General features: G+C 33.5%; 1 protein-coding gene across 2 annotated transcripts in view; it reads right to left on the bottom strand.

Annotated features, from left to right (window-relative positions):
* Window positions 1-12,060, bottom strand: part of LOC138702832 (lipopolysaccharide-induced tumor necrosis factor-alpha factor homolog) — a 90,556-nt gene extending 78,496 nt beyond the window's left edge. The window contains exon 1 of one of the 2 annotated variants that reach the window (XM_069830149.1): window positions 11,917-12,060. In XM_069830149.1, the coding sequence (XP_069686250.1) occupies window positions 11,917-11,942 (26 nt within the window). In that variant the 5' untranslated portion in view covers window positions 11,943-12,060. Of the gene's footprint in view, window positions 1-2,645; window positions 2,702-11,916 lie in introns of those variants that run through there. The other variant, XM_069830147.1, reaches the window with a different exon arrangement.
* Window positions 12,061-17,441: the final 5,381 nt, after the last annotated feature.

Genomic DNA, 17,441 nt, shown 5'->3' with positions numbered 1-17,441 from the left:
TACTCCATTAATTCATATTTCCATTATTATTGTCGTAAAGAGAAATGCAAATTAATATTTATTGCTTTCATAGTTAATTATCGCTATAATCTTGAATGAGTGAAGCCATTATAGTAAATTTCAGTTCGTTTTGCACAAACAAAAATTATATTAACTTATTTCTTGCAGGTATCTTCGAGTTTATGGTGAAATTTAATATACTTCATTAAAATAATAAATTAACATTATGCATTTAATATTTCAATAATGGAAGGAAGGTATTAATTTTTCCAAAAGAACACGACAACGAAAGTGTAACATATTTTGTCGGCAGCTAGGAGAGAGATCTGCGATGATGAGGCGATAGTAGCGATCCTAGTGGTGGTCAACTACCCATGTTTGCATTTTTACTACATATTGAGCTTCGCGACTGTACTTTGTAGACTGTGTTATTACCATAATTCAATGGAAACCTATAACAAGTGAAATAAAATATACGGTACACATTAAATCTAAATGATGTCAATGTTCATTAAATTATGGTTGCATGTAATAAAAATTAAGAAACATGTTAAAGAAATTGTCATTGCACCAAATGAGTGTCTCTGGACCAAAATGATCGCATTTTAATTATTTGGATGCAATTTAAATTAAGTAACATATTAAACGATTTATCCTTCTATCAAACACGAATGTTCCCTGAATCAAACGTCCTATTTTAATTATGTAATTACTTTATATTTATTTCTAACGGGTACAGCGGAGTGCACGGATACGGCTAGTAATAATAATAAAGTAACAATTTCAGGTGTTGCGTATTGTGATGTCTAGTTTTCACTTTGAATTAATAAAAATAAAGCAATAAAAAATACATATTCACTTTGTAACCTGTGTCTCCACAAACCAAAGGCAAGGGAACACAGCCACATCCTGAAGGAAGTGGTTGTCACCACTTCCTTGTATGGAATCTAAATTGTGACGAGAAAGGCTAATGACCAATACAGATTCAATGGATAATGCTCGCATATGTATGCTGTAAAATAGTAATACTTACTTACTGGCTTTTAAGGAACCCGGAGGTTCATTGCCGCCCTCACATAAGCCCGCCAGCGGTCCCTATCCTGAGCAAGATCAATCCAGTTTCTACCATCATATCCGACGTCCCTCAAATCCATTTTAATATTATCCTTCCATCTACGTCTCGGCCTCCCCAACGGTCTTTTTCTCTCCTTCCTCCCAACTAACACTCTATATGCATTTCACCCATACGTGCTACATGTCCTGCCCATTTCAAACGTCTGGATTTAATGTTCCTAATTATGTCAGGTGAAGAATACAATGCGTGCAGTTCTGTGTTGTGTAACTTTCTCCATTCTCCTGTAACTTTATCCCTCTTAGCCCCAAATATTTTCCTAAGCATCTTATTCTCAAACACCCTTAACCTCTATTCCTCTCTCAAAGTGAGAGTCCAAGTTTCACAACCATAAAGTACAACCGGTAATATAACTGTTTTATAAATTTTAACTTTCAAATTTTTTGACATCAGACTGGATGATGAAAGCTTCTCAACCGAATAATAACAGGCATTTCCCATATTTATTCTGCGTTTAATTTTCTCTCGAGTATAATTTATATTTGTTACTGTTGCTCCAAGATATTTGAAATTTTCCACTCCTTCGAAGGATAAATAATGGTAAAATGGTAATTCTTAAATTAAATGTTAATATTTTAATAAACGTAAAAGAAAATTACTTTTAAATAAAATTGTCTATACAATATTACTGTATCTCCTTTTTTTATGCTGATTGTCGCAGAATATAATTTTTTTAAATTGCATTATGTATTTTTTAACATTAATTTACATTTTCTTTTTGTTCATTTGAATTGATTAGGATGCCGATATTTTAAATCCAAGATTTGGACGGCTATCATTTCGATCTACTACTTTATTTATATTTCTCTTGTTTGTAATTATATTCTGTATTCTTTATATTTAAATTAAAAAAATAAATACATAAACATAAAATAAATAAATAATAAAATAAATAAATAAATATTTCTTTGAATTTATGTTTATTAATTGCAGTATGCTATGTCCTATTGGGTACCTTCAATTTAAAGACAGCATTATTATTATTATTATTTTATTTATTATTATTATTTATTATTATTATTGTATTTTATTATTATTACTTTATTTTATTATTATTATTTTATTTTATTATTATTATTTTATTATTTTATTTTATTTTATTATTATTATTTTATTTTATTATCATTATTATTATTATTATTATTTTATTTTATTATTATCATTATTATTATTTTATTTTATTTTATTATTATTATTATTACTATTATTATTATTATTATTATTAATGGTGTGATGGTGCTAGAAAATGAAGAAATCATAAATGTCTATAATAAAGAAATATTACTAATAATTGTTACAAATAGCGCCTATCACATTGTATGTCGAAAATTCAATCGCTAGTCCCTCGTTTTCTTGTAGTGACTGAATCATCCAGTAGGAGGAGATAAACTATCGATTTACCTTCCGGCGGTATATTCTTCTAGGTAACAGTTGCTGTTCAGATTTTCTAGGGTCAGTGGACCCCACAGCGAATGATGTAAGACAAGTAGGACTGAAATGTGTTTGCTCTTACCTGGATTGTAACTCGTGTACTTCCACCTCGGTTCCTGCCATATGAGGTACTATACAATCGAGCGTTTCCCTTCCTGTTTCTTTTTTTCAGGCTGCGAAGTGTTGTCCAACAGCTTTCAAGTGGGTATGAATTACTTTACATCAAGGACAGTCGTATGTTACACGGTCGATCGCAACTTGGGGATGACAATTCGATTTTCCTACGACGGGCAGGAAGTAACTCACCACCACAACCACCGTTCACTTGATGTATTCTGCTTAATAGTAACTGTCTATAATAATGTCACAAGAGGTCTGAGATTTGCCATTTATTTGGAAAATCTCAGACCTCGAGTGACATTTATTTTGACTATTTCGTGAATAAAGTAAAAATGTAAATAATATATCCCTAAAATTCGCTCACAAAATGTTAATAATTGTACACGGACATCATTTTATTTTTACTAATATTTCTAATATTAACCTGGCTATACCTTTCGATTAACGGTTGAGAACCGAAAACACTATTTGCTAGCCCCTTCCACGACTGGAGTTCGATGATACTGGCGTAAAATACAAACAAATCACTTTACTAGGTACAGGGGAGAAGAAAAGTAGTTCATCCATTTACGTAAACTAGAAAATATTACGATTTTGAGTTTGATAATTTTCATTAGGTTTTTGTTCAATCAAAATACAGTACAGTATTAACAATGAGTGTTTTTACTCACGAACTGAGGTTCAGAAGATTGTAATGGAAATTCTGAAGGCCTCTCTTCAAATTCTAAATTATCATCTGTATGTTAACACGTAAATTTTTGTTTTTATGTACAAATCGAATCATTATTTTGCTCGTTTCATTTCCCTTCATCTTTTATGTTTGTTAATTCCGGATCCCAGTGGTCAACCTCACTTGAGGACGGATGATTTTAAAAATCTTAGCAGTTCGGACGTATTCATTATGTAGTGTATATTATACTGTCTACAGCACATTAGCGTACAATGTAGAGAATTAAGTTAAATTGAAAAATAATTATAAAATGGATATTTAAACACATTTTTTAAAATGTTGCCCGTTCATTTCGATACAGGCTTCAGTTCTTTTGTGCATATTATCGCACTATAGACAATTGTACCTAATTCCAATTACCAGTTTCGTCCTTCATACTAGTAACTCATGTTGAAATAATTCTGTACCTACTCTACAAAAAAGAGTAGGCCTACCTTACGTACTGTAAATTCAATCTTCACTTCTGCCCGATCCGAAAATATAAAATTACTCAGACATGCTATCTACTGTCCGTTCAAGTGGTTTTGTCGCAGGGTCGTAGAAAGGAGGGAAATCACGTGACAGTTAATTACTTAACGGGGCCCTTTTATTTAAGTTATTTTAAACAGTTGTATAATATTACGTAGACGTCCAATTTCTAACAGAAATCAATGTTTTCAGAAAAGAGCTAAGACAGCCCAGCCACTAGCCTTTACAGAGGAGTGAGCAGAAACGGGTGGGGGAGACAGGGATGCGACGTAGGCAAACGGACGAAAGTACCTATGCGAAAATATATTTCAATATTGAAAGCTCTTTCGTCACTAGAAAACGCGAACATATTTCTGGAACGTACTATACTCACTGAGTACTGTTTACTATGACTTTGCATACGCGGCCTTGGTTCTGTGTGGAGGACGATTGAAAGTTTACTAGTGGGGGGTGAGAGTGAAGTACATTCAAAAGCTCAGGTACAATAAAAATTGAAGTAAAAATAAAATGATGTCCCTGTATATTTATGAATACTTAACCTATTTAGACGTTGTGAAGTTGAAATAGATGAATAACGATTACTGCAATAAATAAATTGAATGTTATTCAGTAATTCCAATTGATAAAAGCGAAATACAGGTTTAAAAATGTTAATTACATATATACTGCGCTTTTCTCTTGTTATAATAACAAATACATTTTCATTATCTACTGAAATAATTCAATTTAAACATTTTGAAGCTAAATACGTAGTAAACATGCATTCATAGTTAGTTGCTAACCACTAGGATCGCTAATATCGCCTCATTACAGACAATGCGAAATAATACCGGCACAGTCTATTGTTCCTAGCACCGTCACAACTCAAGCTTCGTGACTGTATATACTAGACTGTGGTATAATTACAAATAACCTGATTAATACTACATTAATTAAATGAACAATTGTTATGAATGAGTGTCATTTTCTTTAGATGCAATGGACATGAAATTAGAAGGTGAAGATGTAGATGTGGAAGTAGGATTTCTCACCTTATTTAGTACAATGAATTCATGCTCATCGATGTACGTGGAAACAGTTGGCGACACTGACTAAACAAAAGAACGACCATGCGATAAATTGATGGTGATAAATCGAGCTGCAGAAATTATCGCGAAGTATGACTGCGATTGGTTGGAATTAAAAATTTCGTTACATTTCATTGGCCGAAAATGGAATGACGTCATATAAATGCAATAGTCACCAATAATTGGCAGGGTTGTGTTAACAATTTTGCCGTCTCGGGCGATTAAAAAATGCTGTCCCTTCAACAAAAATAGCGATGTACGAAAATCTAATCAAAACGAAGACAGAGAATTGAATAATCAATATTCAAATGAAAGTAATAAAAAAGAGGCAATGATACAAAACAAATTAAATATAACTTTAATTGTCACTAATAATGTGTGAGACGTACAGCAGAGTTCGTATAGGTCAGTTTCTGTCAGTTGCGTTTCCAATTCACTGTGGGCTAAAGCAAGGAGATGCACTATCACCTTTACTTTTTAACTTTGCTCTAGAGTATGCCATTAGGAAAGTCCAGGATAACATAGAGGGTTTGGAATTGAACGGGTTACATCAGCTGCTTGTCTATGCGGATGACGTGAATATGTTAGGAGAAAATTCACAAATTACTAAGGAAAAACACGGGAATTTTACTTGAAGCAAGTAAGGAGATAGGTTTGAATAAACCCCAAGAAACAAAGTAGCCTACATAATTGTGTCTGGTGACGAGAACATAGTACGAAACGAAAGTACAAAAACTGAAAATGTATTCTTTGTAAAGGTGGAAAAATTCAATTTTAGTTTTGTCCTTTAAATATGCAGAAATTTGAACCCAACAAATGTAACATATTGTTGTGAAAACGCATTGTAAAATGTTACATTTGTTCGGATCAAATTTCTGCATATTTAAAGAATAAAACTAAAATTATTTCAGTAATATATTATCATAATACAGTGCTCTCTTAAATTGACTGAGCATATTGGGAATTAAATCAATGGCTTTCCCAAACACGCTATGAAATTTTTCATATAAAACAAATCTTATCTCGAAAAGGAAGAAAGAAAAAACGAGCAAAATTGCATAAAACTTTTTGGTTTGAAATATCTCAAAGAATAACCCCCCTGAAATTAATGATATTACTTACGGTTTTTACCTCTGATAGAGGTTCTGGCTGATAAGTACATCTGTTATCAGGCTGTACAGCTCACTTGACGATATGTGTCAGAGGTAGAACAATGTTTCGGAATATGTATTATACGACTTTCTTGTGTTAAATACTATCGTACCTGGTTTCGACCTTTTATGGGTCATCCTCAGAACTGGTCGTTGTTGGTCTTGGCGCCTCTTGTTTTGTTTCCTGTGAGGGTGTGTTCGTGTGGTGTAATGTAGAGTCAAAGAGTGTGTGTTCTGAAATTGAGTAGTGTGTTGTGAAATAACGATGTCCGTTATACAAAGAAGAAACATGTTTATCCCACCTTAAATGCTGGCTAGTAACAATTCCTAAGTACTTAGCTTGCATAGATTGCAATTATCATTAATTGAATAACCAAGTGTTAAAAACGTGTACCATCAAGAATGAAAACACAGCATACTTTGTCTTTTCAGGATTTACTTCCACTGAAACAACCGATGCAATTATGAATTCATTACAACCTGTAACCTACATATATGTATATGTATAAAATATGTGACTGGTTCTCAGTCAATAAATTAGTATTAAATTGTAACAAAACTAACATAATTCAATTTAAATCCTATGCAAATTCAACCTCGCAAATTTCTAGCGCAATAATTAACAATAGATCCCTGTGAGAAACAACAACAACCAAATTTCTTGGCTTAAAAACCGATAATGTGTTAAATTGGAAAAATCATATTAAAGAAATTACCCCCAAACTAAATTCAGCTTGTTTTGCTATTAGATCTATGCAAAAGATAGTAAATATCAATACCTTAAAAACAATATACTTTGCATACTTCCACTCGGTAATGAGTTTTGGAATAATATTCTGGGGAAATTCCACAGATAGTAACAGTATATTCTTATTACAAAAAAGAGTAATTAGAATAATAGTAGGGTATCGTGTAGGACTATTTTTAAAAAACTACAAATAATGCCCATGGCTTGTCAGTATATATTTTCATTAATAATCTTCCTCGTATGTAATCGTGAAAACTTTGTTAACTAATTCAACAGTTCATAGCATAAATACACGCCTTCTATTCTGTAGGTGAATTCATGACATTCAATAACGCTTCATGAAATTGATACTAAAACTTTGTGTTGTACTAGTAGACTTACTTACTTACTTACAAATGGCTTTTAAGGAACCCGAAGGTTCATTGCCGCCCTCACATAAGCCCGCCAGCGGTCCCTATCCTGTGCAAGATTAATCCAGTCTCTATCATCATATCCCACCTCCCTCAAATCCATTTTAATATTATCCTCCCATCTACGTCTCGGCCTCCCTAAAGGTCTTTTTCCCTCCGGTCTCCCAACTAACACTCTATATGCATTTCTGGATTCGCCCATACGTGCTACATGCCCTGCCCATCTCAAACGTCTGGATTTAATGTTCCTAATTATGTCAGGTGAAGAATACAATGCGTGCAGTTCTGTGTTGTGTAACTTTCTCCATTCTCCTGTAACTTCATCCCGCTTAGCCCCAAATATTTTCCTTAGCACCTTATTCTCAAACACCCTGAACCTATGTTCCTCTCTCAGAGTGAGAGTCCAAGTTTCACAACCATACAGAAGAACCGGTAATATAACTGTTTTATAAATTCTAACTTTCAGATTTTTCGACAGCAGACTGGATGATAAGAGCTTCTCAACCGAATAATAACACGCATTTCCCATATTTATTCTGCGTTTAATTTCCTCCCGAGTGTCATTTATATTTGTTACTGTTGCTCCAAGATATTTGAATTTTTCCACCTCTTCGAAGGATAAATCTCCAATTTTTATATTTCCATTTCGTACAATATTCTGGTCACGAGACATAATCATATACTTTGTCTTTTCGGGATTTACTTCCAAACCGATCGCTCTACTTGCTTCAAGTAAAATTTCCGTGTTTTCCCTAATCGTTTGTGTATTTTCTCCTAACATATTCACGTCATCCGCATAGACAAGAAGCTGATGTAACCCGTTCAATTCCAAACCCTGCCTGTTATCCTGAACTTTCCTAATGGCATATTCTAGCGCGAAGTTAAAAAGTAAAGGTGATAGTGCATCTCCCTGCTTTAGCCCGCAGTGAATTGGAAAAGCATCAGATAGAAACTGACCTATACGGACTCTGCTATATGTTTCACTGAGACACATTTTAATTAATCGAACTAGTTTCTTGGGAATACCAAATTCAATAAGAATATCATATAATACTTCCCTTTTAACCGAGTCATAAGCCTTTTTGAAATCTATGAATAACTGATGTACTGTACCCTTATACTCCCATTTTTTCTCCATTATCTGTCGAATACAAAAAATCTGATCAATAGTCGATCTATTACGCCGAAAACCGCACTGATGATCCCCAATAATTTCATCTACGTACGGAGTTAATCTTCTCAAAAGAATATTGGACAAAATTTTGTACGACGTCAACAAAAGTGATATTCCTCGAAAGTTACCACAGTTGGTTTTGTCCCCCTTTTTAAAAATAGGTACAATTATGGACTCCTTCCATTGTTCTGGTACAATTTCCTTTTCCCAAATAGCAAGTACAAGTTTATAAATTTCGCTATATAATGCACTCCCACCCTCTTGTATTAATTCTGCTGGAATTTGATCGATACCTGGAGACTTGTACTTTTTCAGATTTTCTATCGCAATTTCGACTTCTGAAAGCGTGGGTTCGGGTATAAATGGCTCAGCAGTTTGTATTTCAATTTCGTCCCGATCATTTCTATTTGGCCTATGTACATTTAGTAGTTGCGCAAAATAGTTTTTCCATCTGTTTAGGATTGATGGAGAGTCTGCAAGCAAGTCACCATTCTCATCCTTGATCACGTTTACCCTTGGCTGATATCCGTTCTTAAATTCCTTTATACCCTTATATAAATCTCGAATGTTTTTATTCTTACTATTTGTTTCTACCTCATTCAGTTTTTCCTTCAAGTAACCTCTCTTTTTATTCCTAAGTGTACGACTTGCTTCCCGTCTTTCATTGAAATAATTATCTCTATTCTCCTCAACTGGATCCTGTAAGAATTTCAATTTTGCCTGTTTCCTTCTTTCTACTACGATGCAACAATCTTCATCAAACCACGGTTTCTTTTTCTTAGTTTCATAATAACCTATGCTCTGCTCAGCTGCAATTTTGATACTATCTCTGATATTTTCCCACACGCTATTAACATCTAATTCTTTCTCAACTTCGTCGGAACTTTCTAAAGTGGCAAACCTATTCGAAATTTCGACCTGATAATTTTGCTTAGCTTCCTCGTCCTTTAATTTCAAAATATTGAATTTAGTAATATTAACTTGTTGCTCTACTCGCTTGGCTACTGATAATCTTTCTCTTAATTCTCCAATCACCAAATAATGGTCAGAATTACAGTCTGCACCCCTGAAAGTTCGAATATCTACTATACTAGAATGTCTCCGTTTATCTATCAAGATGTGATCTATTTGGTTGTGTGTCAATCCATCTGGAGAAGTCCAAGTATATTTATGTATATCCTTATGGGGGAATGTTGTACTTTTGACAATTAAGTTTTTCGATGTGGCAAAGTTGACTAATCTAACTCCATTGTCACTACTAATTGCGTGTAGGCTCTCTTTTCCAATAGTTGGTCTAAAAATATCCTCCCGTCCTACTTTAGCATTGAAATCCCCCAATAAAATTTTCATGTGATATCTAGGGAACTGATCAAAAGTATGTTCCAATTCCTCATAGAAGGTATTCTTTATATGGTCGTCTTTCTCTTCTGTAGGGGCGTGAGCATTTATAACTATGATGTCGCACCATCTACCCTTAAGTACTAAATATGATAACCTGTCACTGATAAATTCGACCTTTTTTACTGCTGATTTTATTCTTTTATGAACAAAGAATCCTGTTCCTAATTGGTGATTATTGTTTCCTTCCCCATAATACAACAAGTAATCTCCTATTTGTGATATGCCATTCCCATCTAACCTAACCTCTTGTACTCCTACGAAGTCTATTCTATATCTAGCTAGTTCTTTTGCTACTAATGTTACCCCTCCTGTTCTATAAAGACTAGTTACGTTCCAAGTGCCAAATCTCAAATCCTTATTCCTTTGCTGTGGTCGTGCCAGAGAATCAGTCCTATTCCGAGGCTTATTATAGGGATACGTAACAAGCTGTTTTTTTACGGTGATGGGTTGTTAGCCCTTCGCCCAACCCCCAAGCTGGAGGACCACCCCTTATCGGCTGTCCACGGTTGTACTAGTAGACTATATTGTAAATCTCTTCTGTATATATTTCATCTAGATTGTGACTATAAATTAAGATTTTATATTTATCACTAGCCGTACCCGTGCGCTCCGCTGCACCTGTTAGAAATAAATATAATGTAATTACATCATTAAAATATGACGTTTGATCCAGGGAACATTCGTGTTTGATAGAAGGATAAATCATTTAATATGTTACTTAATTTAAATAATTGTATTTAAATAATTAAAATGCGGTCATTTTGGTCCAGAGAGCATTCATTTGGTGCAATGACAATTCCTTTAACATGTTTCTTAATTGTTATTACATGCAACCATAGTTTAATGAAGATTGACATATCATTTAGTTTTAATGTGTATACTTTATATTACTTGCTATATGTTTCAGAAGTTACTGTAATAACATTGTAGCATTATGTCCATGAAGAGAGACTACACTTTCCAATGGTAAAATAATAATTAAACAATTAATTAGCTTCCGATATTACTTCATACAAACACAGAAACATTCTCTTAGGCTATGTTTAATAGCTTTCGATTGTTGTTGTCCAAGGCCCCTTATAGACGAAGTCATTTGTTTTTATTTCAGTACAGCGCCTTAGATGGCGTTGTTATTGTAATTTTAAAACTCATTTATCTCATTAAATATCAGTCCTATCAAAATTTTGTATAGAATAACACTTATCGGAAATTATTTTTAAAGAAACGTTTGTTATGTAACATTTTTCATGAAAATCAATAATAAGCGAGATATTTCGATTTATTTAATTCAGGCCCCGTTATAACCCCCCCTTTTAAATCAAGTATTTTGAATGACATATAGCCTAAAATCTAAGTTACAACGAACTTAATTTATATTCCAATTTTTATCGAAATCCGTTCAGCCATTATCGCGTGAAAAGGTAACAAACATCCAGACAGACAGACAGACAGATATACAAACAAAAATTTCAGAAAAACGATTTTTGGTTTCAGGATGGTTAATTATACATGTTAACACCAATTATTTTTGGAAAATCGAAAATTACCAGAAAAATTTTGGCTACAGATCGATTATTAGTATAGATTAAGTGTTTTTGACTTGTTCCATATTCTAGCTGTATAACAGTGTATGAATACCATGGAATGTTAATAAATACTATACAATACAATACAATACAATACATATTCCTGTAAATTAATCACAATTTAGTTATCGTATTAACATTAGTGAAATTCTTTAATTTTAGTAGTGATAAAATAAAAGACAAATGCATGCTGTAATAATGCAATATGTTCATTATTTACGTCATCAAGTCACCAAAAACCTAATGAATTAATTCGATAATAAATTTGAGCTATCGATATGCATTCGATAGTGCTAATCTGTGGTTAGAAACATCATTCGCAGCGATTATGGTAACCTGTTTGAGAAGAATAATGTTCTCATTTTCCACCTCATATTGAAGACCTCTTCAAGTGGTTGTTTCACAAAATTTTCCGTATAGAATAGTCAATTTTTTTTGCACACTTTGCACTCAAAGATAAACACTATCAGATGAATGCAGGCAATCTTATTTACTTACGGATAGTCGTTCTTGTTTTCATACATGGTAGAGATGTTTCTGAGAACACAGATAACTGACACACACGGGAATTCTCACTGATTAACCGCACTGGATTGCTAAACCAACTCTTATAAGTTGACTCGTTATATAAGGCCTTGTTATCAGTGTAACTAGCTCGCGCTCTGACGTGGCAGTTAGAGCGATAGTGCGAATTTTATTTCCCGTTAAAGAACCTGAAAATATTCTTGACTGGACTCTAATCGCTGAAAAGGGCAGGATGTTCCCTTCACTTGTTACACTGAAGATTCACTAAAAATGACGTCCAAAGGTGATATACTTTCTCAGTATAGGTTATACGCGTTCGACAAGAATTCAGTTTCTTTTTATATTGCCAACTAGCCGTACCCGTGCGCTCCGCTGCACCCGTTAGAAATAAATATAAAGTAATTACATAATTAAAATAGGACGTTTGATCCAGGGAACATTCGTGTTTGATAGAAGGATAAATCGTTTAATATGTTACTTAATTTAAATTGTATTTAAATAATTAAAATGCGGCCATTTTGATCCAGAGGCACTCATTTGGTCATAAAAATTATTTTAGGAAATACAGGAAACGAATGTACAGAATAGCCTATCAAGTTTTTTGTGCATAAGAAGCTATTTGAATCTTACCTGTCCTCGATTCACTCCGAAGTTACTGTAATAACATTATAGCATTATGTCCGTCTAGAGAAACTACACTTTCCAATGGTGAAATAATAATTAATTATACAAATCGGTTAATTTAGCTTCCGATATTACTTCATACAAACACAGAAACATTCTCTGTAGGCTATGTTTCATAGCTTTCGATTGTTGTTGTCCAAGGCCCCTTATAGGCGAAGTCATTTGTTTTTTATTTCATTGCACCGCCTTAGATGGCATTGTTATTGTAATTTTGAAACTCATTTATCTCATTAAATATCAGTCCTATCAAAATATTGCGTGGAATAAAACTTATCGGAAATTATTTTTAAAGAAACTTTTGTTATGTAATATTTTTCATGAAAATTAATAATAAGTGAGATATTTCGATTTATTTAATTCAGGCCCCCTTATAACCCCTCTTTTAAATAAAATATTTTGAATGCCATATAGCCTAAATTCTAAGTTACAACGAACTTAATTTATATTCCAATTTTCATATAAATTGGTTCAGCCATTATCGCGTGAAAAGGTAACAAACATCCCGACAGACAGACATACAAACAAAAATTTCAAAAAAGCGATTTTCGGTTTCAGGGCCGTTAATTATATATGTTAGGACCAATTATTTTTGGAAAATCGAAAATTACCAGAAAAATTTCGGTTACAGATTTATTATTAGTATAGATGATATTTTTGTTCATGGTTTATTTTGTTGAACTATTGTTCAAAATAAATAAATGAAATCATTTAATAGGTCTGCAATGTTTGCAAACTTTTCCACCGCGGAAACAACCTTTTCAATAATAATAATAATAATAATAATAATAATAATAATGAGATAATTTAAATATTTATTCTGTGATTATATATATATATATATATATATATATATATATACATATAATAACCATTATACATTGAGAAACCTGAAACAGCTATTATTGTTGACAATAATTATTAGAAAAATATTTCGTTAGCCTATTCTTAAATTGGTTTGATGTCTGACAGTCCCTGACATTACTCGGTAGGGAATTCCAAAGTCGAGGAACAGCCACAGTGAAAGAAGATGAATATGAGGATGTTCGGTGCGAGGGAATGGATAATATTGAGGAGTGTTGTGATCGTGTGTCTAGATCAGGCCTGCACAAACAGCGTATGATGTAGGCCTGCTATAGGTAGAGGATAGTCCACGCAGCTATCTGGTGCAGTGTTGCCAATTAAGCGGTTTTCCCGCTAGCTCTAGCGTTTTTCGGTTTTAGTAAAATTTATGAAGTTTGTATTGCTGATATAGGGATTTAGCGGGTATTTTTAGCACTCACAGCGGCAAAATAATATAATTTTACATTGACAATATAGCAATTTAGCGGTTTCTGCACGGCTTCACAGCGGATTTTTAAGAATCGAGTTGGCAACACTGATCTGGTGTAGTATGTATTATCAGTAGCTATTTGAATTTGCCTGTCTACGGCTACATAATGGTGGAATCTAAAAGACGGAAAAGTGATCATCAGGGAAATTCTTTCAATATTGCATGGGAAAATGCTTATTTTTTCACAGCAGATGGACTCAACACTTATCTGCCACAAAAGTTTGAAAGAAAGAGGAAAACATAATATAATGTATCATTACTAGTCCACACATAGACATACGATGGTTTTGTTGGTGAAGATCGCAGTAAAAAGGTTCAGGAGTTGAAAGTTGCATTATTACATGAGGTAGGGTACGTTAGAATTTATTAATCTTCAACAATTTCAATATCTCTCTTTAGGGAAAAGGCCAGCTCATTATTGATATGTTGAATAAATTACGGGATTTCAGTCGTAAACTTTCACTTTTCGTAAGTCTGTTTCGGGAAGGTAATACGGCTCACTTTCCAACGACAGAAACTGCTCGTGATGAAGCCATGTTATGTGCAAATATTAATTGAAATTCAAAATGAATTTAATTCTAGGTTCCAAGATCTTGTCTTAATTGGAAAGAAGTTTAAAGTCATCATAATAAATTCCTTCAACAGTTGAAACAGTATCATACGATTTACAGCTTGAACTTATTCATCTTCAATGTGACGTTTGAATAATACTACTAGCCTGGTTGAGTTTTACAAGACTAAACCTCAGCAATAATATCCACGACTACACAAGCTGGCTGTGAAAATGATTGCTATGTTTGGCTCAACATTTATATTTGTGAGCAACTGTTTTCTATTATCAATTTCAATAAAAGCAGACATCGAACATCTGTAACGGATGTTTCATTACGATCAGTAGGCTACTGTTCCTTTCAGCTGCCAACAGCATAAAACCCCGTTTTGATGTACTGATAAATAAAAATATAACAAAATGATATTGCACATTTAAGTAGCTATAGAGTTTCTATTATTTCTGTAAAATAAATATTTCTTTATTAATTAATAATATTCAAAGATAGTTTTGTAAACACTGAACGGGAATTCATTTCATAAGCACTCGTCATAGTATTTCCTTTTGTGTTTATTTTGTACGAGATCACCCCTTCTTCCAGTCCACCCTGTTACAGAGCGCAGCCAATTATCTGCATCCCGCTCTCGAGCTGTGCAGGCTTGCTCTACGCAGTTATCAACATTATCAGAGTCCATAGGTGTGTAGTTAGCGTGTACCTGCACTTGAACTTTTCCCTCTAAGAATAAGATTATACCAGCTACTTGAGTGCCACATTTTCCATTTACATAAAAAAGGAAATACTTGTTATTCTTCTTATTAGGAAGGCGAAGGTCATTGTGTGTCCTTTTTTTCAAACATTAAGCAAATCGATCTAAATCACAACTGATCACAAAACTTCTACCTATAGGGGCCCACACCTGTGGAGTAACGGTCAGCGCGTCTGGCTGCGAAACCAGGTGGCCCGGGTTCGAATCCCGGTCGGGGCAAGTTACCTGATTGAGGTTTTTTCCGGGGTTTTCCCTCATCCCAATACGAGCAAATGCTGGGTAACTTTCGGTGCTGGACCCCCGTACTCATTTCACCGGCATTATCACCGTCATATCATTCAGACGCTAAATAACCTAGATGTTGATACAGCGTCGTAAAATAACCCAATAAAATAAATAAAAAATCTACCTATAGGGCAGACTTGGCTAATTTCGTGATACTAAGGTTTTGGTGCAAAAATAAGGTTCAAATTAAAAAAAAAATAGTGTTTTTCATGTACGTATATTTTTAGATTTCGGAAAGTTACATTTCAGCATTTTTACCTCAGGTAAATTGATGCAATATTTACAAAAAAAAAAAAAAAAAAAAAAAAAAGCACTCTAGACCAACATTTAAAATGGGACAAGCGTATCTCCTTCCTGTGTAACAGATTGCGTAAAACAATCTACAAATTTTCCATTCTCCGCTCTTATTTACCCGTTTATGTTCTGCGTACTGTATACATAGAACATCTTGTTATTCATCATCTTTTACAGTATCCACCTCGCGTCAATGAAATTCCTTGTCACAAAGTATTAGGGGCTGCAAGACAACAAACACCTTTAAGAACAGCTTAAAAGATAACCTTATTAGCATTTCACTCCAATCATACTGATTTAAACTATCGCTGACTACATTGTTACTTCTTCCTTTAGATATCATCCTGATAGTGCTGTATTTTCAAAATTGTCTCATAATAATCTCTTTCTATTATCTAATATTTGAAATATATTAACATTCTATGTATTTTAACTTAATTCTGCTACACAGTTTATTTCAGTGTTTAATTAATAGTTCATAGTATTTTGTTGTTTAATTCGTAAATAACTCTTGTATACATGTAACTCTCACCTAAATCAAATTGTTGAATTCTTTGTAAGTTCATACATATGTATATACACTTTTTGCTGGTTGAGTGGAAGAGAAGGCCTTACGGCCTTAACTCTGCCAGCTAAAATAAATCATTATTATTATTATTATTATTATTACTTACTTACTTACTTACAAATGGCTTTTAAGGAACCCGAAGGTTCATTGCCGCCCTCACATTAGCCCGCCATTGGTCCCTATCCTGTGCAAGATTAATCCAGTCTCTATCATCATACCCCACCTCCCTCAAATCCATTTTAATATTATCCTCCCATCTACGTCTCGGCCTCCCTAAAGGTCTTTTTCCCTCCGGTCTCCCAACTAACACTCTATATGCATTTCTGGATTCGCTCATACGTGCTACATGCCCTGCCCATCTCAAACGTCTGGATTTAATGTTCCTAATTATGTCAGGTGAAGAATACAATGCGTGCAGTTCTGTGTTGTGTAACTTTCTCCATTCTCATGTAACTTCATCCCGCTTAGCCCCAAATATTTTCCTAAGCACCTTATTCTCGAACACCCTTAACCTATGTTCCTCTCTCAGAGTGAGAGTCCAAGTTTCACTACCATACAGAACAACCGGTAATATATCTGTTTTATAAATTCTAACTTTCAGATTTTTGGACAGCAGACTGGATGATAAGAGCTTCTCAACCGAATAATAACACGCATTATTATTATTATTATTATTATTATTATTATTATTATTATTATTATTATTATTATTATTATTACTTAGCTCTGTTTCAATAAATAATTCAGTATGGTATTTTAGGTTGGGGAGGAATGGCAAAATCGACTCTCCATCCTTGAAATTTACTCCAAAAAAGAATTATCAAAATTTGTCTATATAAACCTTTTGATTACCCAACAAAATTAATTTTTCAGGAATTTGGTGTATCAAATCTAGAACAAATTTATAAACAAACATTGCTGATTTACTTTCATAAAAATCTGAATAAATTTAAATTTGATCCTCATGAATACCATACGAGACAAAACTACAGTTTCTTTCTAAATACTCCCAAATGCCAC

This window comes from Periplaneta americana, chromosome 7 (assembly GCF_040183065.1).
Source record: "Periplaneta americana isolate PAMFEO1 chromosome 7, P.americana_PAMFEO1_priV1, whole genome shotgun sequence".
NCBI lineage: Eukaryota > Metazoa > Arthropoda > Insecta > Blattodea > Blattidae > Periplaneta > Periplaneta americana.
The sequence above is the reverse complement of the archived record's forward strand: the minus strand, read 5'-3'. Positions and strand labels throughout refer to the sequence as shown.